The following is a 27,376-nucleotide window of genomic DNA, read 5'->3' on the forward strand; positions in this document are numbered from 1 at the left end:
CTTCTCTTGTTCTTGGCCTCTGCTTGATCACGATTGGCTATTCCCTTAGCTTGGTGTTTGACAGTCCTCGTGCGCTGCTTTACACCACTAACCAATCACTGACGACTCATCAGTGATCGTTCTTCGATCTTCACCTAGCTTCTCTATCGCTCTAGCGCTAAGTGCATAGAGAACCTTGACATCGATCGCTCGAGGTGATGCCTTGTTTTGGGGAAATAAAAGTGTTTCTCGCTAACCCCTCTTACTTTCCCCAAGGTGATCACCCTTCGGGGCGTTGAGTCGTTCATTCCCTGCCTCACTCCTGGGGTGAGAAGGGTTTCGCACTAAGAGCTTTACTGGGCCAATATTGGTGCATGCCAAGCGGGTAAGGACATTTTGTCAAAACCTTTCCTTTCCCTCCCTTGGTCTTACTAGCACCCCTGGCTTTTCAAACTTTTAACTGCTTGCGCTCACACCTGGGGTGAGGAAGACTTAGATCGGTGCCAGTACTTGTGCCTAGGGCAAGTAGGGCCTAACCAATCACCTGCACTTGCACCTGGGGCAAGGAGGACTTTAACTTTAATACTTGAGCACACTTGATATGCTGGAAATTTTTCTTTAATTGGGTGGCCTCGTTAAAAACCCTCCTTAGGGAAAAGAGTGCCCCCTTGTCTGTTCAACTGTTTCCACCACATACAAAGCATGTATCTTTTAGCGCGAGAACGCCATTACTGTACAACTTTAACTGAAATAAAATTTTAAATGGGTGGCGTTCCACGTTCTGGGGATTGCTCCTCCCTCCAAAGTCTCTAGGCGATAGGCTCCGTTCTCCAATGTCTCCACCACTCTGTACGGGCCTGTCCACTTCGGGGACAACTTGTTCTGCATGTCATTCTGATGCGCCTTTCTCATCACCAGATCACCTTCCTGGAAGCGCCTGGGCCTCACTTTAGAGTTGTGCCTCCGCTCTACTCTTCTCTTCACGACTTCAGCACTGACTCTGGCCTCTTCTCGCTCTTTGTCGAGCAGGTCCAGATTCACCTTACGCTCTTCATTGGACTCTTCAGCAACGAAGTTCAAGAATCTGGGGGAGCTCTCCTGTATCTCCACAGGAATCATGGCGTCTGTCCCATAGACAAGGCTGAAGGGTGTCTCATGGGTGCTGGACTGTGGGGTGGTGTGATAAGACCATACAATTCTGGGGACCTCCTCTGCCCAGCCTCCTTTGGCCTTGTCTAGTCTTCGCTTCAGCCCCCTGAGCAGTACTCGATTTGCTGACTCCACCTGCCCATTGGTTTGTGGGTGTTCCACTGAAGCGAAAACCTGTTGTATCTTTAACTCTTCACACATCTTTCTCTGCTGATGACTTGTGAACTGGGTGCCATTGTCGGAGACCAGCCTCTTGGGTATTCCGAAGCGGCAGACAATGTTCTTCCAGACGAAGTGCTCGACTTTCTGTGCGGTGATGTGTGCGACTGGCTCTGCCTCCACCCACTTGGTGAAATACTCGATGGCCACGATGAGGAACTTCATCTGCCTTATCGCCAGGGGAAAGGGTCCTAGGATGTCAATCCCCAATGTATGGAATGGCCACGTGCTATGGATGGACCTCAACTCCTCAGGGGGTGCCTTGTGCCAGTCTGCATGCAGTTGACACTGTTTGCAACGCTGAGCAAACCTTATGCAGTCTTCCTTCAGCTTTGGCCAGCAGTACCCCGCGCGGAGTACTCTACTTGCCAAAGCGCGGAGTACTCTACTTGCCAGTCTTAAAAGCGGCTACAATCAAATCCGTATCAAACCGGGTGATGAATGGAAGACGGCTTTTAAGACCAACTTTGGTTTATATGAGTGGTTAGTTATGCCTTTTGGTTTAACTAATGCACCAAGTACCTTCATGCGCCTCATGCATCATGTTCTTAGACCTTTCATTGGTAAGTTTGTTGTGGTTTACTTTGATGACATTCTCATTTATAGCTTATCTTTGAATGACCATAGGTTGCATGTTAAGCAAGTTTTGGAAACCCTTAGGAAGGAACATTTGTATGCTAACCTTGCTAAATGTATGTTTGCTCTTGATCATATAGAATTCCTAGGGTTTGTTATAAGTTGTAAAGGGGTCCATGTGGACAAAACAAAGGTGGTGGCCATTCAAAATTGGCCTACACCGAAATCTTTGAATGAGGTCCAAAGTTTTCATGGGCTTGCTTCTTTCTATAGAAGATTTGTCCCAAACTTTGGTACCATTGCCGCACCAATCAATGACATAGTGAAAAAGGATGTGGTCTTTCAATGGGGAGAAGCACAACAAAAAGCTTTTGAAACTTTGAAAGAAAAATTGATTAATGCTCCCATCTTGGCCCTTCCTAATTTCACTAAGACATTTGAGATTGAGTGTGATGCTTCAAGCATAGGTATTGGGGCTGTTCTCCTTCAAGAGGGCCACCCCATAGCCTACTTTAGTGAGAAATTGAAGGGAAGTCATCTCAATTATTCCACCTATGATAAAGAATTATATGCACTTGTTAGGGCTTTGTTTACTTGGCAACACTACCTTTTTCCCAAAGAGTTTGTGACACATAGTGATCATGAATCTCTTAAATATTTGAAAAGCCAAAACAAGCTTAACAAGAGGCATGCTAAGTGGGTGGAATTCATTGAGCAATTTCCTTATGTGATCAAACACAAGCAAGGCAAAGTAAATATTGTGGCGGATGCTCTTTCTAGAAGATACACTTTGCTAAATCTTTTAAGCTCTCAATATCTTGGTTTTGATCACATTAAGGAATTCTATCATGGTGACCTTGATTTTTCTCTCATCTATCAAGAGTGTCTTAAGGGAGGACACAAAGATATTTTTATACAAGATGGCTCTCTTTTTAAAGGAAAACGTCTTTGTGTTCCTCAATGCTCTATTAGATTATCTCTTGTTAGAGAAGCTCATGAGGGGGGTTTAATGGGACATTTTGGGATAGCTAAAACTTTGGATGTGTTGCATGAACATTTCATTTGGCCTCATATGCATAAACATGTTCATAGTTTGTGTGATAAATGCATAGCTTGCCACAAAGCTAAGTCTAAGATGCATTCCCATGGTCTATAGACTCCTCTTCCTATCCCTTCAATGCCTTGGGTAGATATATCTATGGATTTCATCTTAGGCTTACCCAAGACATCAAAGGGAAAGGACTCCATTTTTGTGGTAGTGGATCGTTTTTCAAAGATGACTCACTTTGTTCCTTGCCACAAAGTGGATGATGCATGCCACATTGCAAACCTCTTCTTCCAAGAAGTGGTTCGCTTGCATGGGATTCCTAGATCTATAGTGTCCGATAGAGATCCCAAGTTCTTGAGTCACTTTTGCAAGACCTTGTGGGGCAAGCTTGGGACTAAGCTTTTATTTTCTACCACTTGCCACCCACAAACTGATGGTCAAACCGAAGTGGTGAATCGAACTTTGGGACAACTATTGAGGTGTTTTATTTCGGGGAATCCTAGAGTGTGGGAGAATTTACTACCCCATGTTGAGTTTACATATAATCGTGTAGTAAATTATACCACCTCACATTCTCCTTTTGAGGTTGTATATGGGTTTAACCCCCTAACACCTCTTGATCTTCTTCCTATTCCCCTTCTTGGAGATGTCTTGTGCAAAGATGGGGATGAAAAGGCTTCTTTTGTGAAAACTTTGCATAAAGACATCAAGAAGAGAATTGAGAAGAAGGTTGGCAAGTATGCTGAACTTGCCAATAAAAGGAGAAAAGCAATGTTGTTTGATGAGGGCGATTGGGTTTGGCTTCACTTGAGGAAGGATCGTTTTCCTACTCAAAGGAAGTCCAAACTAATGCCTCGAGGGGATGGACCTTTCCAAATCCTCAAGAGGATTAATGACAATGCTTATGAGTTAGATATGCCTGATACATTCTTAGGTAGTCATACTTTTAATGTCAGCGATCTAACTCCTTTTTCTGTAGGTCTCCAGAATTCGTGGTCGAATTCTCTCCAACTCGGGGAGTATGATGGAGATCAAGCTCAAGTGGACATGGAGGCCAATCAACAAGATCAAGAAGAGGTAGAGGCGCAAATGGAGGACAAAGCCCACCTCAAAGGCTTACAAGAAGCATGTTCAAAGCTTTAGGAGCTAGGGGACAATTATTTTCTCTTTTTGTAATTTCTTTGGTTGAAGGTGCTTAGAGGGAAACATTAGAAACCTCTATTGTTATAGCATCTTTTAGTCTTTAGTTAGGAGCTTTAGGAGGGGGGTGTGTTAGTAGATAGGTGTAGGAGTAAATAAGGAGGTGCCAAAGTGAGAGAAGGGATCACACCTTCCTCATGTCTTGTTTTAGGTGCCGGTTGTAGCTTCTTTTATGAGGGAATTTTGAATTCTCTTAGTTTTATTTTCAGCACCTTTAGGCTATAAATATAGGTGCTGCCCTTGTACATTTCATATTTGAATTTTAATTAGAGAAACTATACTCAATTTTTGAGAGAGCATTGGAGAGCTTTGTGCCTTCTTCACTAGTCTTATCTTGATGGTTCCATGGTTACCTCAAGTGGCGGCTTGCACACTTATCTTGGAGTCTCCATCCTCCTAGTGGCGTGATCATCCAACCATACATCCATCTTCATGAGCTTTCTCCTCTCCTTCCTTCCTTCTCTTTCAATTGTTCTTGTTTTAGCTTGATTCCTTGAAATTCTGTTCGGTGTTCTTGCTGTTTTGTGGGTTTTGGTTCGGTCTTTTTATATTTCTGTCCATTCATCTTGTTCCTTTGCTTTTCTAGCTCTTATGTTCGGTTCATTTGAATTCTTAAGTAATATGTTCGGTGCATTTTCCTTTTCTTCCACTTTAATTGGTTCAATTTGACAATATGTGGAACTTTCATATGAGTTTGGATTTGGTGCTAGTTTTGGTGAGTTCTTGACTTAGAACATTGATCCAATTCTAAGAAAAAGTGCCTAACTATTTTCCAACTCAAGTTGATTCCTAAGGATGTCAAGAATCATTCTCTTCTTTGCTATTGGAATCACATCAAACTCTTAATCTAACTAAGGCCGGTCACTTTAGGCCTAAAAGAATCACATGAGACACACCTTGTCACGCTTGCCATGTGTGCTTCCATTAGGCGCCAATTTGCATTTCATTAGGTTTGAATTTCCTTCTAATTTAGCTATTCATTTCCGGTCCTCCTTGGCTATAAAAGGAGGAGCCTACCTCATGTTTTCACAAGATTAATTCATTAGTGAAATGCTGCCAAATTTGAGCCATTCTCACTCTTTGCCTAAACCTCTTAGGAATTAGGCTTTTAATCTTCCGAAATTGCACCTCCAAGAAGAGTAGGCCTCACCTCTCTCAAATCATACTTCTCATGCACCTCCAAGGCTAACATCACTCTTAGGAGAGCCTTGTTCCACCATCAATCCATGGAACTTTCGCATTCATCAACAAAAATCGCAAGAAAGGAGACACAAATCCATCATGTTGTCTTTGATACTAGCAAGAGACATGGAACATTATCCCCTCATCTATTAAGGTAAATTCCTATAACTTATAAGAGAGTTTGTTTTTTCATAGTACAAACTAAGTCATAAAAACATCTCTCGACTTTGATCACTCTTTGTCATAGTTTATGTGATTGTAGTAAATAGTAGAGTCACATTACATAGCGTTATCTCTTTGGTAAACATTTTATTCACCATACATCCTCAACCACACATCACAACAATTTTATACTTCACACGCACGCATACACGTGTGCACGTAATACAAGTGTGAGGACGAATGACTACGAGTTTACTTTGGTGGATCTAAACAAGATGGGTTATACAAAAAAATCATTTATTCTGATACATCAACCAACACAAATATTTTATGTTAATGATCCATCTGAAGGGAAAAAATCATGCATGCACATAACTCACGATGATGACTCTCTAGATATGCATGAGATGTTGTCTTTCTCATCGATAACACTTTTTTAGGAGTGATCAAAACATAAATTCCTAATAGGTGTGTGTATTACTAGTTTTCATACTTTTATTATTGTGAAATAACTTAGTAAGATTGTTACTTTTTAGGATTATATGACAAACTCTAGATTTGGAAGGAGAAAGAGCAAACCTCTGATTGCTCCGGACCTTGAAGAAGTTCTTCTTGAGTCCCTTGTAGGATTGCTGGAAGAGAGTTAGGAGCACCCTCCCAGCAACACCGTTGAAGCTAACCCACAACTTCTTCCCAGGGTTTTTGGCTTCGAAGAAGTAGAGGAAAATGTCCACTGGCGGCGTATGGCCGAGACTGTGGCAAAGAATGACAAAGGCCCTCACGAACGCCCAACTGTTGGGATGCAGTTGGGCGGGGGCGACGTTCACTTCGGTCAGGAGCGCGCGCTCGAAGGGAGTGAAAGGTATCCGAAGTCGGAGCCTTCGAAAGGTGGTGGAGTAAACGAAGCAGAAGGGGCCCTCGGGGTTTGAGGATTTGTCAGCACACACCGGCTCACCTTCACGACAAGCCACAATCCTCACAAACTTATCATGGTCTTTGCCAAAGACGTGCGACTTGTTGCAGGTTTTTTTTTCCTGTAATTGGCTATGCTCGCAAGGGAGGTAAAGGTAGACGTCTCCTCTAGAAGATCCTCCGGTGCCTAGCGATACAGGGACCTATAAAGTGAGGCGTAAGGAGGGGGAATTGGCGAAGAAGATGGAACAGGGGATGGTGACGAGACTGAACTAGAGCCATAAGGAAGAGTTGGGGTGGCTTCCTGATGGGTCATCTTAGATAAGAAATCTAAAAAGAAAAAGAAAAATAGAAACTTTAGAGGAAGAGGTGGCGTAACTTGACGAAACTAGAGAAAACCAGAAAAATAGAGACTCGAGACATGAACAAAAGAATTGAATGTGTGGAGAAATGCAGGAATCATAAACAGTCCCAGGCAATTATAAGCATGTTACAAGCAACGAAATCATAAATAGCGAAGTAATCGATGAGTAAAAATCATACCTTTGAATATGGAGGTTCGAGGGTTTTGAGTTTTCGAAGAAAGAGAAGAGAGCGTTTTCCGTAGAAATGCTAAGAGAAAGGTTTGCGTAAGTGAAGTAATGAAACAGTGGGGAAAGCGTAAGAGTTAAAGGGTTTGAATAGTGCACGAAGAAGTTCGAGTGCCAACAAGTCCCAGCCGTTGATCTTGACACGTGTATGCTGATGGTGAGATGTCACTTCGGTGTACTGTTCATGCCCGTTACCTAATGCCACGTAGGTCGCCCAGCGCGATCACTAAGTCTCTTCGCTAAAAAAAGTTACATCTCGAGACTGGGGGACTTGTGCACTAGTGCAAAATGAAGAAAAAGAGCGCTCTTTATTTAGTGCGGCTTTGCGCTTAAACGCATTCGTAAAAAATGCAGTGGCATTTTTTAAATTAATTTGATTTACAAATGTGGCTAAACATAAAAACCGCATTTGTAAATCAAACGCTTTGATTTACAAATGAGGTTGTGTGTATAGCCGCATTTGTAAATCAAACGCTTTGATTTACAAATGCGACTGTTTGTATAGCCGCATTTGTGAATCAAAACGTTTTGATTTACAAATGCGGCTTTCGTATAGCCGCATTTGTATATCAAAACGCTTGATTTACAAATGCGGTTTTTATGTTTAGCCGCATTTGTAAATGCTTTTTACCCTTAATTTTTTTACGTGCATCACCACTTTCGTAGTTTCTTTCTGTTCTTGCTTTTTGTTTGCGCTGTTCATCCTTTTCGTTTGCCTCTCGTTTGCGTTGGCGTAAGAAGTTCATCTCTTTCGTTATAAGTTTGTAAGTTTTTGAATCGCTTTCTTCCTCTCAATCTTCACAAATGTCTATTTTTTAATGGCTTTCGTTTCCTTGCATTGGTGGTCGAAGGTATTGTTCCATTGGCTCTCCGTCGCTGCTCTGCCACCACTTCCGCTGCTGCCGCTGTTGCTCTTGCTCCCCTACCACTCTTCACCACCAACTTTGGTTCACGCACAAGGTTGGTGTATGCTGTTTTAAATTTTAATTTTTTTTGCATTTTTTTGAATTTTTTTTTATGTATTATAATTTGTATATTTTAAATTTTATATTATTTAGTATTTATTATATTTTGAATTTGTATGTTTTTTATGTATTATAATTTGTATTTTTTAAAATTTATATTATTTAGTATTAGTACTTATTATATTTTGAATTTGTTCTTTTTTATGTATTATGTAATTTATATTAAAATTTATATTATTTAGTAGTTAGTTGTTACTTTATATGTTATATTTGGCAATAATACGTTCTGGTATTGAGTATGAGGGTGTTCGACTGATGTGAATGCAATAATAAGAATACATGATTCTTTGACATTCTTAGGAGCAACTTGAGTTGGTCATGAAATGGCACTTTACTTAGAATTGGATCAATGTTCTAGTTCAAGAACTCACCAAGACTTTGCACCAAACCAAAGCTCATATGGAAGTCCATATATTGTCAAATGGAATCAACAACAAGGAAAGAAGAACAACAATTAAAAACCCAACAGAAATTGAAGGGTAAAGCTACTGCACCGAACATAAAATGAATACAAAGCTGGAAAACACAAATGTAAACGATGGAAATGAAAGGAAACATTAAGAACTAAGAAACTACCGAATGGAATTGAAAGGAATGAAAGAAAGAAGACTTATGGAGTGAAGCTTGCTGGATTTGAGACTTGGAGAAGCAATCACGCCACTTGGAGCCTTGTTCCAAGATAAGTGAAGGAATGCCGCCACTTGAAGCTCACCATTGGCACACAAGATAAGGCAAAGGAAGAAGAAGACAATCAAGACTCACAATTTCACTCTAAATTTGAGTATAGTCTCTCTACTTCTCATTTCCAAAATCTGAATTATACAAAGGCAAGCACCTTATTTATAGCCTAAGAGGTGCTGAAAAATAGGTGGCAAAATTCAAATGAAGGTCATTTGAAATTCCCACAAAAAACAAGTCACATGGGAGGTGTGACCTTCTTCTACTATGACACCTCCTAAAACTACACCTACACCCCCTACTAAGTCACATGGACAATGTGACTCTCTCTAATACATTCACACCTATTTATATAATATCCACACCTCCTACCAGAGTCATTCAAATGATGCTCTTTTATTTAATGCTTGGCCTTGCCCCTCATGGTTTGGACTTGGGCTTCTTGGGCTTGGGCCTTATTGGGCTTGAGCTTTGGGCTTGGGCCTTATCTTTTGCAAAGACTAATAAGAAGAACTTTAAATGCTTTGGCCCTTGTCCATTTCTTCTATTGATAACATCTTTTTGATTCTCATCATACTCCCCAAGTTGGAGAGAATTCGTCCACAAATTCAGTACTCCTGCATAAAACAAAGTTAGTTTGCAATTAGATAAGAGAATACAAGAAGAAATAGGCAAACATGACTTAGTACGTTGAAATGGTGGGAGTTCAGAAAAAAGATGTCCTATACATAGCCCATGTTGGAAAAGATTGTTTAGAAATGATATTATTTGGAAAACTAGAAGGTATGAAAAAATCATCCTTAACATTCTTCATCCAATATGGTGTATAAGTAGGAACCTTGGGTAATGAACAAGACAAAGAAGAAGGATACCTTGTAGGCGTAACACGAGTCTACAAAATCGAATTAGTTGAGAAGGTATTATGATTCGGTTTATCATGTACTTCATTTGTTTTTTCATTTTCTCTTTTAGTTTCTTTGGGATTGGTCCTATATGCAGGGTTATTTGGTAAAGAAACCCCGGGCATGAAGTCTATTTGGTGTTCAATCCCTTTTAGAGGTGGTAAGCCTTTAGGAGGATCTTGAAACATATCTTCATATTCTTTTACCAAATTGTACAAACATGTGGGACTATCCTTAGCCGAATCACATTCAATAGTCATAGGAATAGCTAAAAAAAATAGGCTTTTGAGTAACTATTACCTTTTTAACTTGTTGTGTGGACATGAGAAGGCTTGTCTTGGAATTTTTTATATCATTTTCTTTCTCTCTCTTTTCTCTCATTTTAACTTGGTCCTCATGAACTTCCTTTGGAAAGAGAGACTTAAGAATGACTTTGTGCCCATGGAAGTTAAAAGAAATTTTGTTGGTAAAGCCATCATGAAAAACTTTTCTATCAAATTGCCATGGCCTACCTAAAAGTATATGCGTAGCTTCCATTGGAACAACATCACACAAGACCTCATCTTTATATTTACCAATGGAGAATGTAATGAGGACTTGCTTGTTCACCACTAACTCACCCACCTCACTCAACCATTGTAACTTGTAGGGCTTGGCATGAGAGATGGTAGGCAATCCAAGTTTGTCTACCACTCTTGTGCTTGCCACATTAGCACAACTCCCCCCATCCCCAATTAAAGAGCATACCCTATCATTAACAAGACACCTTGAATGAAAAATATTTTCTCTTTGAGTTTCATCAAAAGGTTTCAAAACTTGTCCAAGCATGCGTCTTATTACTAATAGGTCACCCTCATGTGGGCTTTCACTCTCACTCTCACTTGGGGATCTAGAAGGTTAGGAATGTCTAGAAGATTCAGACTCATGCTCACTACCATCTACCCCATCATGCATATACATAGCTCGTTTAGAAGGGCAATTAGAAGCAATATGTCCATAGCTTAAGCATTTAAAACACTTCTTACTAGACGATTTAGGTGGTGATTTAGGCCTAGAATTGGAAGTGGAAGGCTTAGACTCTCTAGGTTTGAAAGTAGAGTCCTTAGAAGGGATATTTGAAAAAGAATTATTTTTATTTTTCCAAGAAGAGTGGTAGTAGTTATCCTTAGAAGAATTTTTGAAAACATTTTTCCTTGCAAGTTGATTTTCAATTTTACTAGCAAGGTGCACCACATTTCCAAAGAAGAATATTCTTGTAACTCTACCATGTCTTGAATATCCCTTCGAAGGCCACTCACAAACCTAACTATCTTAGCTTCATCACTCTCATCCATATTAATTCGAATTAAAAGTGTGTCTAGTTGTTTAAAGTAATCATCCACACTTAGCGTGCCTTGATGAAACCGTTGGAGTTTCAACATTAGGTCTTTCCTAAAGTGTGGGGGTACGAATCTAGTGCGTAAACATGCTTTCAAATCGTTCCAAGAGACCACGGGCGGCCTCTTGTGTAGGTCAATGTCCATGAGATATTGATGCCACCATTGCATGGCATAGTCTAAAAATTCTAAAGAAGCTAATCTAACCCTATGCTCATCTCTAACCCCATTTACAACAAAAATTTGCTCAACCTTAGCCTACCATCCTAAGTATACATTGGGATCACTTTCACCACTAAAACTAGGAAGTTTTACATGAGGAGAACAAGGGCCAGCCACATGTTGGCGCCTCTCTTCATGGTGATGCTGCCTTGGCCGTGCATTGTCTTCATAATAACCATGAGAAGAATGGGAATGCCTTGAAGAATGCCGAAGAGGAGGATGAGGTCTTCTCTCCCGATTTTGATGGATTTCTTCACGGCTTAACTCCAAACTTTGGAGCCTTGCCTCCATTTGTCTTATCACATCAAGATAGTGAGCATTTGATTGCTTGGCATTCTTTAAGTCTTCAAAAAGGGCTGCCTTTTGAGGTGAGCAAGGTTTGGAGGATTCTCCACTAGAAAAATGAGCCATGATCAAAAAAATACAAAAAACAGAAACAAAACAGTGAAAGAAACTTGTTAGACAAATAAAGTGAGATATAGGTTGCTGGAAAAAAAAAATGCCCAAGAAAGTACTCAAGCCACTCCAAGAAAGTATTCTGTCCTCAACCAAGCCTTTCTTGTGGAATGGAGGAGCTTCAAATGAAACAATGTCACAGCAAACCAACTTACTTAAGAACAAGTCTCCACAAAACTTTTAGAAGAATAAAAAGACAAGCAAGAAAAGGTATAAACAAGAAAAACTAAACCAAAAACAGAAAGCAATGTATGACAAACTGGAAAAGAATATGAATGAAAGACAAGCAAGAAAATAAAGAACTCAATGAATAAAGAAGGCACACCAAAAGAGTCCTAAAGAAAAGTGCTAGAGTAGATTGAAGAAAACAGAAAACAGCTACTGGAAAAAAAAATTTAAATGCAAACTGTGCTATGTTTACAGATTTAACTGGAATGATTGAAAGCGAACTGGAATGTGAAAAATTACCCACAGAAACTTCAATGTCTTAACTCAATAATGGCACTGGAATGACGTAAAAACAGTAAGCCAATTGAGAGAAATAAATGTTTCAAAATTGCTGCCCAATTACCGTATTCTTAATGAAAGGAAACATTAAGAACTAAGAAACTACCGAATGGAATTGAAAGGAATGAAAGAAAGAAGACTTATGGAGTGAAGCTTGCTGGATTTGAGACTTGGAGAAGCAATCACGCCACTTGGAGCCTTGTTCCAAGATAAGTGAAGGAATGCCGCCACTTGAAGCTCACCATTGGCACACTAGATAAGGCAAAGGAAGAAGAAGACAATCAAGACTCACAATTTCTCTCTAAATTTGAGTATAGTCTCTCTACTTCTCATTTCCAAAATCTGAATTTTACAAAGCCAAGCACCTTATTTATAGCCTAAGAGGTGCTGAAAAATAGGTGGGAAAATTCAAATGAAACTCATTTGAAATTCCCACCAAAAACAAGTCACATGGGAGGTGTGACCTTCTTCTACTATGATACCTCCTAAAACTACACCTACACCCCCTACTAAGTCACATGGACAATGTGACTCTCTCTAATACATTCACACCTATTTATTTAATATCCACACCTCCTACAAGAGTCATTCAAATGATGCTCTTTTATTTAATGCTTGGCCTTGCCCCTCATGGTTTGAACTTGGGCTTCTTGGGCTTGGGCCTTATTGGGCTTGGGCTTTGGGCTTGGGCCTTATCTTTTGCAAAGACTAATAAGAAGAACTTTAAATGCTTTGGCCCTTGTCCATTTCTTCTATTGATAACATCTTTTTGATTCTCATCATCGACCCTCGGCAAATGCGTGAGATAGAACACTGATATAAAAATCCTAACCATTCCAGAATATATAATGGATCGAAATTGGATGAATTATGTTCGTATAAGTGAGGAGTACGAAAGAGAAGTAGAAGAATTTATACAATTTGCACAACGTAACGCGATTAATAGTGGTCATGATGGAGCAAAGATCAGGTGTCTGTGCGTTAATTGTTTGAATGGAAGGATACTGGATGCTAATATAATGAGGGAGCGCCTGCTATGTGATGGGTTTCTTCGATCTTATACAACTTGGATATGACATGGTGAATTATTAAATTTACCACGTGTTTCCGTAATTAATTGTCCACCATGGATGAAGCAGTACACGATGATGTAGATGATGATCGATTGGAAGACATGATTCGTGATGTAGGAGCTGAGTCTTTTGCAAAAACGCATGGATATGGAAGTATGTCAAGCGATGCAGAGACTCCATTGTATCATGGATCAACTAACTTCACACGGTTGTCGGCGGTGTTATGATTGATGAATTTGAAGGCAATAAATGGATGAACTGATAAAAGCTTCACGAAATTGGTTCAGTTGTTGAAGGATATGTTTCCAGAGAGAAATACTCTACCTAATCGTAATTATGAGGCCAAAAAGATTCTTCGTCCAATGGGTATGGAGTATAAAAAGATACATGTATGTCCTAATGATTGTATATTATACCGGAAAGATTTTGAATTGTTGAAAAGTTGTCCGAGGTGTGGGTTATCACGTTATAAGTTGAAACAAAAAGATGATGATACTATTGAAGATATAGAAAAGCATGGACCCCGATGAAGGTTATGTGGTATCTTCCCATCATTCCAAGGATGAAGCGTTTGTTTGCAAACCCAAACGATGTTATGAATCTTAGATGGCATGTAGATGAGAGGAAATGTGATGGCATGTACCGACATCCAACTGATTCTATTCAGTGGAAGAAATTTGATGATGAGTTTCCAGAGTTTGGTAAAGAATCAAGAAATATTCGACTTGGTTTAGCTACAGACGGAATGAATCTGTTTGGTAATATGAGTACAAATCATAGTTCATGGTTTGTTTTACTAGTTATTTACAACTTACCTCCGGGATTGTGCATGAAGCGAAAATAGTTGTCTATGATGTTATCCGGTTCGAAACAGCCATGGAATGATATTGATGTTTATCTAAGTCCTCTAATTGAAGATTTGAAGTTAATGTGGGACCAAGGTGTTGAAGTATTTGACGGATTTGCTAATGAAACTTTCAAGCTTCATGCCATGTTATTTTACACCATCAATGACTTTTCAACATATGGTAACTTATCAGGTTATAGTGTTGAGGGTCATAAAGCATGTCCAATATGCGAAGAAGACACTGCTTCTCAACAATTGAAACATGGAAGGAAAATAGTATATCTTCAGCATCGGAGGTTTCTTAGAAGTCATCATCCTTACCGGAGGTTGAAAAAAGCCTTTAATGGACACCAAGAGGCTAGTGGTCCACCAAGTCCATTAACCGGTGTTGAGGTTTACGAAAAGGTAAATAACATAGACCACACCTTCGGTAAGTACAAAAAAAAGTCATCTGTGACAAACATTTGGAAGAAGAAATAAATCTTCTTTGATCTTTCGTACTGGTCGAGGTTAGAAGTCAGACATTGTATAAATGTAATGCATGTTGAGAAGAATGTGTGTGATAGCTTAATTGGTACACTTCTTAACATTAACGGGAAGACGAAGGATGGTCTAAATGCTCATTTAGATTTGATTGAGATGAACATATGCGGCGAGTTGACACCCATAGAAATGGGTAAGCGTACATATTTGCCCCCAGCCTGTTACACAATGTCAGAAGATGAAAAAATTAGTTTTTGTCAATGTCTAAAGGGTGTGAAAGTGCCACAAGGACATTCATCAAATGTGAAGAGCCTAGTGTCAATGCAAGATTTGAAGTTAATTGGGTTGAAGTCTCATGATTGCCACATCTTGATGCAACAGTTGTTGCTGGTAGCTATCCATGGGATCTTACCAAAAAATGTTAGACATACCATAACCCGTTTGTGCTCATTCTTCTCTTCCATCTGTTGTAAAGTCATTGATCCATCAAAACTAGATGAACTTCAAAATGAAATTGTTGTTATCTTGTTGGAGATGTTTTTTCCTCCATCTTTTTTTGACATCATGGTTCATTTAGTGGTGCATTTGGTAAGAGAGGTTAGATTGTGTGGACCAGTGTACTTAAGATGCATGTATCCTGTTGAGCGGTATATGAAAATTTTGAAAGGTTATGTGAAAAATCATTATCGTCCAGAGGCTTCAATGATTGACAGGTACATAGCTGAAGAAAGTATTGAATTTTGTTCAGAGTACATGACAAAAGAAAATCCAATAGATCTTCCAGCTAATTCATGGCACCGCAGGCGTTCTACAAGTAAATGTTTACGTGGTGTGAATATTGTAAGCAAATCTCGATCAGAAGTCTTGCAAGCACATTTGTACATATTGAATAACACAGATGAAGTTATACCTTACATAGAAGCTCATAAAGCCATTATGACGGCAAATAACCCAAGACAAGTAGAGAAATAGGTCTTGATGGAACATAATAGAACTTTCATGCCTTGGTTTAAAGATGAGGTGTTCAAGGATTCAACAGCATCAGAGACCTTGACCTGGTTGGCTACTGGATTGAAGTTTGATGTCATCTCATGTACAACGTACAAAGTGAATAATTGTATATTTTACACGAAGTCCATGGATGAAAAGAGTACAGTTCAAAATTCTGGTGTTACTCTTGAAGTCGAGTTAATGCAGTTTTCGACTTTGAAAGATACATGTCCAGTACTTGGATCAATGGCATACTATGGGTTTATAGAAGAGATATGGGAGGTTGACTACACTAAGTTTTCTGTTCCAGTTTTCAAGTGTAAATGGGTTGACTATAAAAGTGGGGTTAAAATTGATGAATCAGGATTCACACTAGTGGACTTTCGAAAGATAGGGTATCGAGATGAGCCATTTATAATGGTTCAACAAGCATCTCAAGTTTTCTACGTGAAAGATCCTACGTCAGAACATTGGTATGTCGTTTTACATGGGAAAAAAAGAAGGGGAGGCCATAAATGATTTTGAAAATGGTGACCCCTTTTCATTCACACCAATGATAATTAATAAATATGACGATGTACTTGATGATGTACATGCAACCCATAAAGACCACAATGAAGGAATTTACATATGAACATTCAACCCACATGCAACCCGTAAATAAGCATTTAAAATTTTATGTATTATTTTTATATTATTTTAATTCGATGCAAATTGACTAATGTTTGTTACCTAATTTTTTTAATAGAGACATGGATGACAATCAGACCCCACTCAGACCTCGATCAAGACGAGGCAACAGAGGACCTACTAGATTGAAGCATCTCGCATTGAGACGTGCTGTTGGTGAGAAGACACGTGTTGACATTGACATCAACACTGGAGTGGCTTTTGGTCCTAAAGCAGATGAGTTTATGAGCTATCTTGGAGTTGTTCTCATGAGAGGCTCTCCATTTTGATTAATTCATGGGGTGAGGTGTCAGAGGTCGATCGGAACATGATTTGGAGGATGTTCTGGTAAGCTTTACATTTTGATATAATGCTTTTTAATATTCATTGATTAATTTTAATTTGGTGATGTTATTTTCCAGGCAAACTTTGAAATTCATGATGTGGAACCGCTTTAATCAAAGATTATATCCAATATCGGACTTAAATTTCGTACCTTTAAGTCAAGATTGACTTCAAGATACGTTTTTGGCGACCTTAAAGACGAAAATCCATGTTTAAAGTACAAACATATTGATGAAGAGACATGGCGTGTTTTTAAAGAAAGTCGTCAAAATTAGGCTTGGATGGTAAGTGAAGTAATTTAACTTTTTTTATTTATATAACTTTAATAAGTTTATCTTATTTACTTCACTTTGTTTATTTCAATTATGACAAGATCGTCGGAAGAAAGCTCAAGAGATAGCTTTGAAAAATGTTACCCCACACGTACTTTCTCATTCGGAGTATCAAAAACTTGAGCAAGCACTGATGGTGGAAAAGGAGCAATCTAAACAGGGGACATCGTCTGAGAATGTGGAAACAGGGGTCACTTCTCCTCCATCACCACCTTTTCGCCATGTAAGGCCCGAATTAAAAAGTCGGGTGCACCAAGTTCTGAGCAATCCGGGGTTATCATCGAAAAAATTGTAAGTTATTTTCATTTATTTTAAAGCATTAATTATATGATTTTTGTCTCTTGCAGGATTCCTTGGAATCTGACGGTGAATTTGTTGTTGAAGGTCGTCATGATATCCTGGTTGAAGCAATTGGACGACCCGAGCACTGTGGTCGTGTTCGTGCAACTGGACAAGGGGTTGGGATTAAACTATATTTTGGAGTTTCAGAACGACAATCATCCTCCTCCTCCAAAGAGAGCGAAACTCAAATGAAGACTAAGATAAATGAAGAATTAATGGAGGAGATGAGAAAGGAGACTGATCTGATGTGGCTAGAGATGAGAAAGAAGAATGATCGAATGCGACAAGAGTTTCTATCGCAACAAGTTTGTGCTGAGCCGATTTAACTCCTTGTTAGTCCCACTCCCAAGAGCACAAAGGGGAGTTATGCGACTCCTACAACATCAGGGGATCATATCATTGGGCAGACGAGGGAATTTGAGCTACTGGTAGCGGGCGGCAAGCTTCGTCGGGTGGTGGCCCTTGGAAAAGTCTATGAAGAGGTCACCACCTTACATAATGTTCCTCTCTCCCCTGATGTGGCGAAGGTAACAGTTGAAAAAGTACGATTACGTGATGCTCGTGTTCCACTACCTTCAGATGAGGTAACCACTATGGCCGATGCATTTCAGACATTTGATTTATGCCCGAACCTCATGTAATAATTTCATTTCATTATATTAATTTTTTATTTATATTTATATATTACATTTAATTTAATACAAATGTTCTTTATCTTGTAGAAACCTTTTCGGAAACCAAGTCCGGAGAAGAAGCGTGAGGTTCCAGTTGACGATCTTATAAGTTCCTTAGGTCTAATTGCTAGTCATATTGGTAATCAACCTTTTGAAGTTCCGTGGGATGAAACGTTTTTTCAAATAAACACTGAACTGCCACTGATGATGTACAACACAAATTTATTAGAATTTGTATATGGGAATCAGGAGCTCAATATAAATATAATTCAATTTTTTATGATGTAAGTATCTTTACCTAATTTTCAATTTACTTTATGTTAAATTATTATTGATGTACCGTCCCGTCCCCGAACGTGGACCAAAGTCAAAGTCAGAGTCAAAAGTCAACGAATAGTGGGGGCCCTCAAGGGACCCAAGGAAGAAAGTCAACGAGTTGACCGTTTGGGGCGTCGCCAAGATAAGACATCGACGGTGTTACCCCCCTGATGCTCATGGGTAGGGAAGGACCATGGAGGGGAGGCGGGGGGGGGGGGGGGAGACGACACAGGAGGCCTCGGGCCTCGACAACTCAAAACAATAACAAAGAGAAGAGAAAGGTGGCTTCAAGGCCACAGTTCTAGTACTAGTGGGGAGTACCCTGACTCGTGAAGTACCCACGCCACCTCAGGGAGACCCCTGGGGTAGATATGACCCATGAGAGGGCCAAACCCAGGGGCAAGCTAGGTGCATGGTGCGAGAGTAAAGAAGATACACTACCAGGGCGAATGACACCCCCTGCGCCAGAGGCACTTCGAGGAAAAAGGACTCACACAATGGAATAACCCTAAGTTGGGTTACGGCGCTGTGAGGCCCTCTGCGTAGAGCAGCGATTAAGTCAGAAGAACACGTGGCAATAAGCACTGAAAACATCAAGGTTTTCCTAAAAGTTCGCTAAGGTACGAGTTAATTCAGTTAAGTTTCAAACGTTTCAAGGCATGTTTTTATACGCTTTCAATGCGCTTTAACGCACTCTAAATGCGGGAGGTGTTTAAAAAGGGCCTTGGGACGTTTGAAACGGGATTCGAGTTTTAACCTAATTCTCACAGTTTACACAGAGCCAAAAAACCCTAGTTGTTTCGCTGCGCACCCATTGTACGCACAGACAATTAGGGCAAGACAGTATTAGTTACTCAGTATTTTCGACCACCTTCAGAGCATCCAGTCACGGTGTTCCGACACGGAGGTGTGTCACTTTTGATGTTTCTCGCTAGCTGACTTGATCGTCGGAGTGCAAACGGCCGCGAGGCGCCCCTTTTTTCACTTCTTTTCAGGTACTCACAGACGGAGAAGAACGAAGGTGCCCTATGATGAGAATCAAATAAAGGAGGCTTTTATTAATGGAGGAAGAGGACATCCACCCTCACATTTGAAGTTCTTCCTTCTAGTCTTCTCAAATTAAAAGAAGACATAAAATAAAGATGAGGCCCAAGCCCAAAGCCCAAAGCCCAAGCCCAAGCCCAAGAAGGCCAAAGCCCAAAGAGCCCAAGTCCATCCCATGAGGGGCAAGGCCAAGCTTTGAAATACTCTTGTATAGTTTTAGGAGGTGTGGTTATTAAATAAAGGAGTGTGAAAATGTAAAATAAAGTCACATTATCCATGTGACTTAGGAGAGTGGTGTAGGTGTAGTTTTTGGGAGGTGTCATAGTAGAAAAAGGTCACACCTCCCATGTGACTTGTTTTTCGTGAGAATTTCAAATGAGTTTATTTGAAATTTCCCACCTATTTTTCAGCACCTTAGGCTATAAATAGAGGTGCTTCCTTTGTAAAATTCAGATTGGAATTAATCTAAGAAAACTCTACTCAAATTTTGAGTGACCTTTGGAGAGCTTTGAGCCTTCTTCTCTAGTCTTATCTTGATGGATCATTGGAGTCCTCAAGTGGCGGCATCACTCTCATCTAGGAGCATTCCACACTTCTAGTGGCGAGATCATCCAACATTCTTCCATCTTCATGAGCACTCTCTTCTCCTTCCTTTCTTCTCTTTCTATTGTTTTTGTTAGCTTGTGTTCTTGAGTTTTGGTTTGGTGTTCTTGCTGTTTTTTATGAGTTTTGGTTCGGCAGTTTTATATTTCAGTCCATTCATCTTGTTCCTTTGCTTTTCTTACTCTTTTGTTCGGTTCAATTTGACTAAAATTGGTTCATCCAAATGAGTTTGGGATTTGGTACTAGTTTTTGGTGAATTCTTGTCTGAGAACAATGATCCAACTCTAAGAAAAGTGCCTCTATAATGTCCAACTCAAGGTGATTCCTAAGAAGGTCAAGAACCTTTCTCTATATGGCTATTGGAATCACATCATGTGGTATCATGAGTCTTAGGTTCTTCTTGTTTAATTGTTGAGTTGTGTGCACTTTAATTTCAAGAGCTCTTTATTTTTCTTGCAATTTAAGTTTCTGTTTTAGGAATTAATTGAGTTTTCTTGCTGTTTTTCTTTTATACCAAGTGTTTGTCAAAAGGTTTATGGCACTCATTCTTCTTATGAGTATGGTTGCTCTTTTGGAATGGCATTATCCTTCCTAGAGTTTACCTTAAGCTTCCTTTCACTTGTTAAAATTTGTGATGTGTCTTTTAATTTTGTAATCATGTCAAGTTTTGTCTTAGTCATGTTATTCCATAATTGTCATTACTTCTAGTAGTACTTTTCTTGTTTTGATTGTTTCTTGCTTTAGTGTCTATAATTTTCTGAATTGATATTGATCCTTTGTGCATTTTCTTTTTAGAATTGAGTTCATACTTGTATTCTAGACCTATACAAGTTCCAATACATCATTTTCTATCATGTCTTTGCTAGTTCATCATCCTGTTTTTTATTCCTATTAGGATTCCTCTGTTTCTGAAAAAGTGCTTACTGTTTTTCCTTATTGCAATTGATTTACTCACTGGAAAATTCTGAATTTCTGGATTTGTGATATTCAAAGTGTTAGAAAAGAATAGAAAAAAGAATCATTCAAAAATTCAAAGTACACAAAAAATGATAAATAAAATAAAAAAAGTGTACAATTCTGCCGAAAAGAATACGGTAATCTGGCAGCGATTTTAAAAAATTTATCTCAATTAATTGGCTTACTTTTTTTAATTGATTCCAGTGCCATTATTGAGTTAACATCTTGAAGTTACTGTGGTTTAAATTTCATAATCCAGTTCGCTCTACATCATTCCAGTTAAATCAGTGAATATCAAGCACAGTTTGCATTAAAAAAAAAATTTCCAGTAGCTAAATTTTTGTTTTCTTCATCTACTCTAGTGCTTTTCCTTAAGTATTCTTTTGTGTGCCTACTTTTCTCATTGAGTTCTTTATTTTCTTGATTGTCTTTCATTCTTACTCTTTGAGTTTGTCTTACATATAGTTTTCCTTTTGCAATTACCTTTCCTTGCTTATACCTTTTCTTGTTTGTCTTTATTGTTTTATTGGTTTTGTGGTGGTTGCTCTTGAGATTGGTGTGCTTGCTTTGACATATTTCATTTGAGGATTCCAAGGCCTCAAGATTGGTGCAAGAACATTATTTCTTTGAAAGTGATCTCTTTTTTCAGCCTCATTTCACTTCGGCAGTTTTATTGCCAAAGATCACTGTTTTTTGCTAATTTTTAACTTGTTTGCTATTTTTGTGTGTTTGCTGTTTTTTAATTACAAATGGCTGGCTATTCAAGTGGTGCATCTTACAAACAGCATTCTCCTTCCAAAGCTTCAGTCCTTGGTGAAGAAGAACATAGAAGAAGGAGGCATCACCATCATTCTCATGAAGAGAGCTATAACCGTGACCAAAGATATCACCAAGTGTTCAACATTGCTTGTAAAAAAGTCCCTAGTTTTAATGGTGATAGTGATCCTAATGTGTATTTAGATTGGGAGACTAAGGTTTACAATTATTTTCATGTGTATAGGGTCCAAGATGACGATAAACTTAGGATAGTTTCTTCATCCTTTTTGGGCTATGCCAAAGAATGGTGGCATAAAATTGTAATGGACATTATATATCGCAAGAAACCTCCCGTGGTTTCTTGGAATGCTTTGAAAGAGTGTATGCGCGCGAGGTTTGTTCCTCCTTCTAGGAAGGAACACTTGTTGAAGTTCCAAAGGCTTCCTCAAGGACATATGATGGTAGAAGAATACATTAAAGATTTTGAAACAACTTTGACTAAAATGAATATGCATGCTAATGAAGAGTCAAAGCTAAAATGGTTTGTACGTGGTTTGAGAAGAGATATTAGAGAAATTGTAGAATTAAATGAGTACTCTTCTTTAAAGAAAGTGTTTCGCCAAGCCATCAAGGAAGAATCCTATCTTTTGAAAACAACTTTAAAAAATACTCATGATTATAATTTCTACAACTCTTCTAGGAAGGATGCCAACAAAATGTCTACTCAAAATTGTCCTTCCAATTTTTCCAAACAAACCATGTTTCCAAAGAAAGTTTCTACTACAAATCCTTCTAATCCTAAGTCACCTACCCAACCTTCAAATATCAAATGTTTTAAACGTTTAGGTTTTGGGCACATAACTCTTCATTGTCCACAAAAGCAAATCTTAATGATAAAAAAAGGTAAAACAAGACCTACCTCACCCACCTACCACAAGTAAAAAAGAAAAAGACAAAGAAGGCCAAGTTGACATGGATCTAATCCTTTCACCTCCAAGGTGTTTTCCTTCCTTATCTTTTTCCTTACCCAAGGTTCCTATTTCACCACCATCTTGGTTAAAAACTGTTAGGGATAATTTGTTCATACCTCCTAATGGTTGTCACCATTTAAGAGGTCTTTTTCCAAAACATCACATCATTCCCAAACAAATTTTTCCAACTTGGTCGATTAATAGAACCTCCTTTTCAGAAATCCCATTATTTACAAATGCTAAGTCATGTTTACATTTTTCTTCCACTTTTAATTGTAAAACTAAACTGACTTTGTTATATGCAGGGATTCAGAATTCGTGGACGAATTCTCTCCAACTCGAGGAGTATGATGAGAATGAAATAAAGGAGGCTTTTATTAATGGAGGAAGAGGACATCCACCCTCACATTTGAAGTTCTTCCTTCTAGTCTTCTCAAAATTAAAAGAAGACATAAAATAAAGATGAGGCCCAAGCCCAAAGCCCAAGCCCAAGCCCAAGAAGGCCAAAGCCCAAAGAGCCCAAGTCCATCCCATGAGGGGCAAGGCCAAGCTTTGAAATACTCTTGTATAGTTTTAAGAGGTGTGGTTATTAAATAAAGGAGTGTGAAAATGTAAAATAAAGTCACATTACCCATGTGACTTAGGAGAGTGGTGTAGGTGTAGTGTTTGGGAGGTGTCATAGTAGAAAAAGGTCACACCTCCCATGTGACTTGTTTTTGGTGGGAATTTCAAATGAGTTTATTTGAAATTTCCCACCTATTTTTTAGCACCTTAGGCTATAAATAGAGGTGCTTCCTTTGTAAAATTCATATTGGAATTAATCTAAGAAAACTCTACTCAAATTTTGAGTGAACTTTGGAGAGCTTTGAGCCTTCTTCTCTAGTCTTATCTTGATGGATCATTGGAGTCCTCAAGTGGCGGCATCACTCTCATCTAGGAGCATTCCACACTTCTAGTGGCGAGATCATCCAACATTCTTCCATCTTCATGAGCACTCTCTTCTCCTTCCTTTCTTCTCTTTCTATTGTTTTTGTTAGCTTGTGTTCTTGAGTTTTGGTTTGGTGTTCTTGCTGTTTTTTATGAGTTTTGGTTCGACAGTTTTATATTTCAGTCCATTCATCTTGTTCCTTTGCTTTTCTTACTCTTTTGTTCGGTTCAATTTGACTAAAATTGGTTCATCCAAATGAGTTTGGGATTTGGTACTAGTTTTTGGTGAGTTCTTGTCTTAGAATAATGATCCAACTATAAGAAAAGTGCCTCTATAATGTCCAACTCAAGGTGATTCCTAAGAAGGTCAAGAACCTTTCTCTATATGGCTATTGGAATCACATCACCCTAGCTCGCGAGCACAAGCCACGCATGAAGACGACCCTGGTCAACCGGCGGGAACATTTGGCGCCCACCGTGGGGCCGATATAAAACATCAGTCCCATCATACAGTTTTTCAGTTCCAGTTGCAGTTTCGAACCCAATTCCAGTTCTCAAGTCGCACGATTCTCAGGAAGGCTTCTAGAAACCACGAAAATGAGACCCGCACGCGCTAGGACTGAAGACATGACCATGCAGCAACTCATGGGTATGATGCAGGGATTGCAAGAAGCAATGGCGGCATCAAAAGCGGAGCAAGAGCGCATGCAGGCGGATCACACAGCATCTCAGGTGAGAAACGATGAGCTCCACCGCACCAACGAGGAATTACGCCGCGGATGGCGTGACGTAGACGAGTCTGAGACTGCCACCCCACCAAGAGAATTCTCAACGCCATTCTCACAGGCGATCCTAGAGACAGCGATCTCCAACACATTCACGGGTCCCAAAGTAACCTTCACAAGGATGGAGGACCCTAAGGCGCACCTCACTGCGTTTCACAACCCGCAGGGTCCACGAGGCCGTAACATATACGCGCACAACCCGCCAGGGTCCACGAGGCCGTAACAGGGAGGAAGGACCAAGACAGAAAGCGCCCCTACGAGGCAAGGAGGACCCAGCCCAGGGGACGAGTAGAGGGAAAGAGAGAAGGAAATAGGCCCCTGAGGCCCAACTTCGTGGTGGAGCTTAAAGACCTCGTTGTTGTGCCTAATATAGTTGATAGGCTGAGACCACCGGTGAAGACTGACAAGGTGCTAGGGCCTCACAAGGAGTCGTGGTGCGAGTTTCACGAGGCGTTCGGGCACCATATTAACAACTGCCTAGCGCTGGGCTATCAGTTGGATGAGCTTGTGAAGACTGGTTTCCTAAAAGATTATCTCGTTGGGTCCACTACAACCACAACCAAGGCGACACCAGAGGAAGGTCAAGCGCATGAAATGCCAACTCACGGGGAAGTGCACACCATTTCTGGCGGTTTTTCTAGAGGAGGACCCACTGCCTCTCAACGTAAGATATATGTGAGGTCAGTGATGGAGCGGCGTCGCGCACCGAGGGCATCCGGTACTTGGTGGTTAACGCCAACTCAGCCTATAACATTTTGTTAGGCAGACTTGCCCTGACAGATTAAGGGCAGTGTCCTCCACGCGCCACATGAAGATGAAGCTACCAGATCTTAGTGGCAAAGTAATCGTAATGAAGACAGATCAGGAAGAGGCCCGAAAGTGCTATGAAAATAGCCTGAAGACAAAGAGAGGCGTGGTCATGGTGATTGAACGACCACTTGTTTCAGATTCGCGAATGGAGTTAGAACCATTGGAAGAGGCGACGCTCACGGAGCCCACGCCTGTCGAGACCATACCTGCGGGGGCGACGCCTATAGAAGATGCACACACAGAAGGAAGATACGGTGACGCCCCGCCCATGGAAGAAGAGTCAGAGGAGGCGATGCCCGTGGAGTCCACTCCTGTTGAGGTTATGCCCATAGGGGCGACGCCTATGAAGGATGTGTGCACAGAAGAAAATGGCAGTGATTCCTCGCCGATGGAAGAAGTATACTCAGAGGCCTCGCCCATGGAAGAAGTGTCAAAAGAGGTGATGCCCGATGCATCCGATAGGGCGACGCCTATAGAAGAGGACCAAATGAATGAGTCTCGTGCAGAGAACGTGCAGAATGAGCAACCTCAACCAGTAGACAACGTAGTCAAAAGGCCGATAGGGGGTAAAGTGTTCAAATTAGGACGCTTCTTAAGCCAGGAAGAATAAGAAGAAGTAGCTGCAGTGATCTCGCGCCACCTAGATGCATTCGCGTGGACTGCGGTGGACATGCCAGGCATCGACCCAGACTTTTTGTACCACCATCTTACCATGGACGCCAAGGTTCGCCCTGTGCAACAGAGAAGGAGGAAGTTCAACGAAGAACGATGCCTCGTCGTGAAGGAAGAGACGTAGAAGCTGCTAAGTGCCGGGCACATCAGGGAGATACAATACCCTGAGTGGTTGGCCAACGTATTTCTAGTGAAGAAGGCGAATGGGAAGTGGAGGATGTGCGTTGACTTCACAGATTTAAACAAGGCGTGCCCAACATTGACGCATTGGTGGATAGCGCTTCGGGCTGTAAGATGCTGAGTTTCTTGGACGCATTCTCAGGTTACAATCAGATCAAGATGCATCCAAGGGACGAGAGTAAAACAACATTCATGACGGAGACATGCAGTTATTGTTATAAGGTGATGCCATTTGGGCTAAAGAATGCAGGCGCCACCTACCATAGGCTAATGGACAAGGTCCTTGCACCCATGTTGGGAAGGAACGTGTAGGCCTATGTAGATGACATGGTGGTAACTTCACACGAAAGAGGGCGGCACACAGCGGATCTGGAAGAGGTGTTTGCTACCATATCAAAGTATCGCCTCAAATTAAACCCAGAAAAGTGCATTTTTGGCGTGGAGGCAGGGAAGTTCTTGGGGTTGATGCTCACCGAGAGGGGGATAGAGGCGAACCCCGATAAGTGTGCAGCTATCATCGCCATGAGAAGCCAAACATCAGTTAAAGAAGTTCAGCAATTGACTGGGAGGATGGCAGCTTTGTCAAAATTTGTGTCTGCTGGAGGGGAGAAGGGCCACCCCTACTTCCAATGCCTCAATAGGAATAGCCGTTTTGCATGGACAGATGAGTGTGAAGCAGCGTTCCTCAAGTTGAAGGAGTACTTGGCGACGCCACCTGTGCTTTGCAAGCCACAAGTAGGCGTCCCCCTCCGATTATACTTTGCGATAACAGAGTGGGCCATTAGCTCTGTGTTGGTCCAGGAGCAAGACCAAGCGCAAAAGCCCATTTACTTCGTGAGCAAGGCCTTGCAAGGTCCAGAATTGAGGTACCAATCACTGGAGAAGGCGGCACTAGCAGTGGTGTTCTCAGCCAGAAGGCTCCGCCACTATTTCCACAGTTTCACAGTGGTAGTGATGACGAACCTCCCCATCCAGAAAGTACTTCAGAAGCCAGATGTAGCAGGGAGGATGGTTCGCTGGGCGGTGGAGCTGTTGGAGTTTGATATCCAGTATGAACCCAGGGGATCCATCAAGGGGCAAGTCTATGCTAATTTCGTGGCGGAGCTCTCACCAGGAGGAGACCCTCAAGAGGTAGAGTTGGGGTCAAAGTGGATGCTCTCAATGGATGGGTCCTCCAACCAATAGGGGAGTGGCGCTGGGATAATCTTGGAGGGGCCTAATGGAGTGTTGATCGAGCAAGCTTTACGCTTCGCCTTCAAAGCAAGCAATAACCAAGCGGAGTATGAGGCGTTGATTGTTGGGATGCTTTTGGCTAAAGAAATGGGAGCTCAAAGCCTCTTGGCAAAGAGTGACTTACAATTGGTCACAGGGCAAGTAACAGGGGAGTACCAGGCAAAGGATCCACAGATGGCCGC

At 40.6% G+C, this 27,376-nt stretch overlaps 1 protein-coding gene across 1 annotated transcript in view; it reads left to right on the forward strand.

Moving 5' to 3' along the window:
* LOC137829205 (uncharacterized) overlaps positions 1 to 25,719 on the forward strand; it is a 37,132-nt gene extending 11,413 nt beyond the window's left edge. The window contains exons 3-8 of the mRNA XM_068636001.1: positions 16,964 to 17,145; positions 17,270 to 17,569; positions 17,672 to 17,791; positions 17,987 to 18,111; positions 24,066 to 24,506; positions 25,062 to 25,719. Of these exons, the coding sequence (XP_068492102.1) occupies positions 16,964 to 17,145; positions 17,270 to 17,569; positions 17,672 to 17,791; positions 17,987 to 18,111; positions 24,066 to 24,506; positions 25,062 to 25,719 (1,826 nt within the window). The remainder of the gene's footprint in view (positions 1 to 16,963; positions 17,146 to 17,269; positions 17,570 to 17,671; positions 17,792 to 17,986; positions 18,112 to 24,065; positions 24,507 to 25,061) is intronic.
* The last annotated feature ends 1,657 nt before the right edge of the window (positions 25,720 to 27,376 follow it).

The sequence above is a fragment of the Phaseolus vulgaris genome, chromosome 7, assembly GCF_000499845.2.
Source record: "Phaseolus vulgaris cultivar G19833 chromosome 7, P. vulgaris v2.0, whole genome shotgun sequence".
In the NCBI taxonomy this organism is placed as follows: domain Eukaryota; kingdom Viridiplantae; phylum Streptophyta; class Magnoliopsida; order Fabales; family Fabaceae; genus Phaseolus; species Phaseolus vulgaris.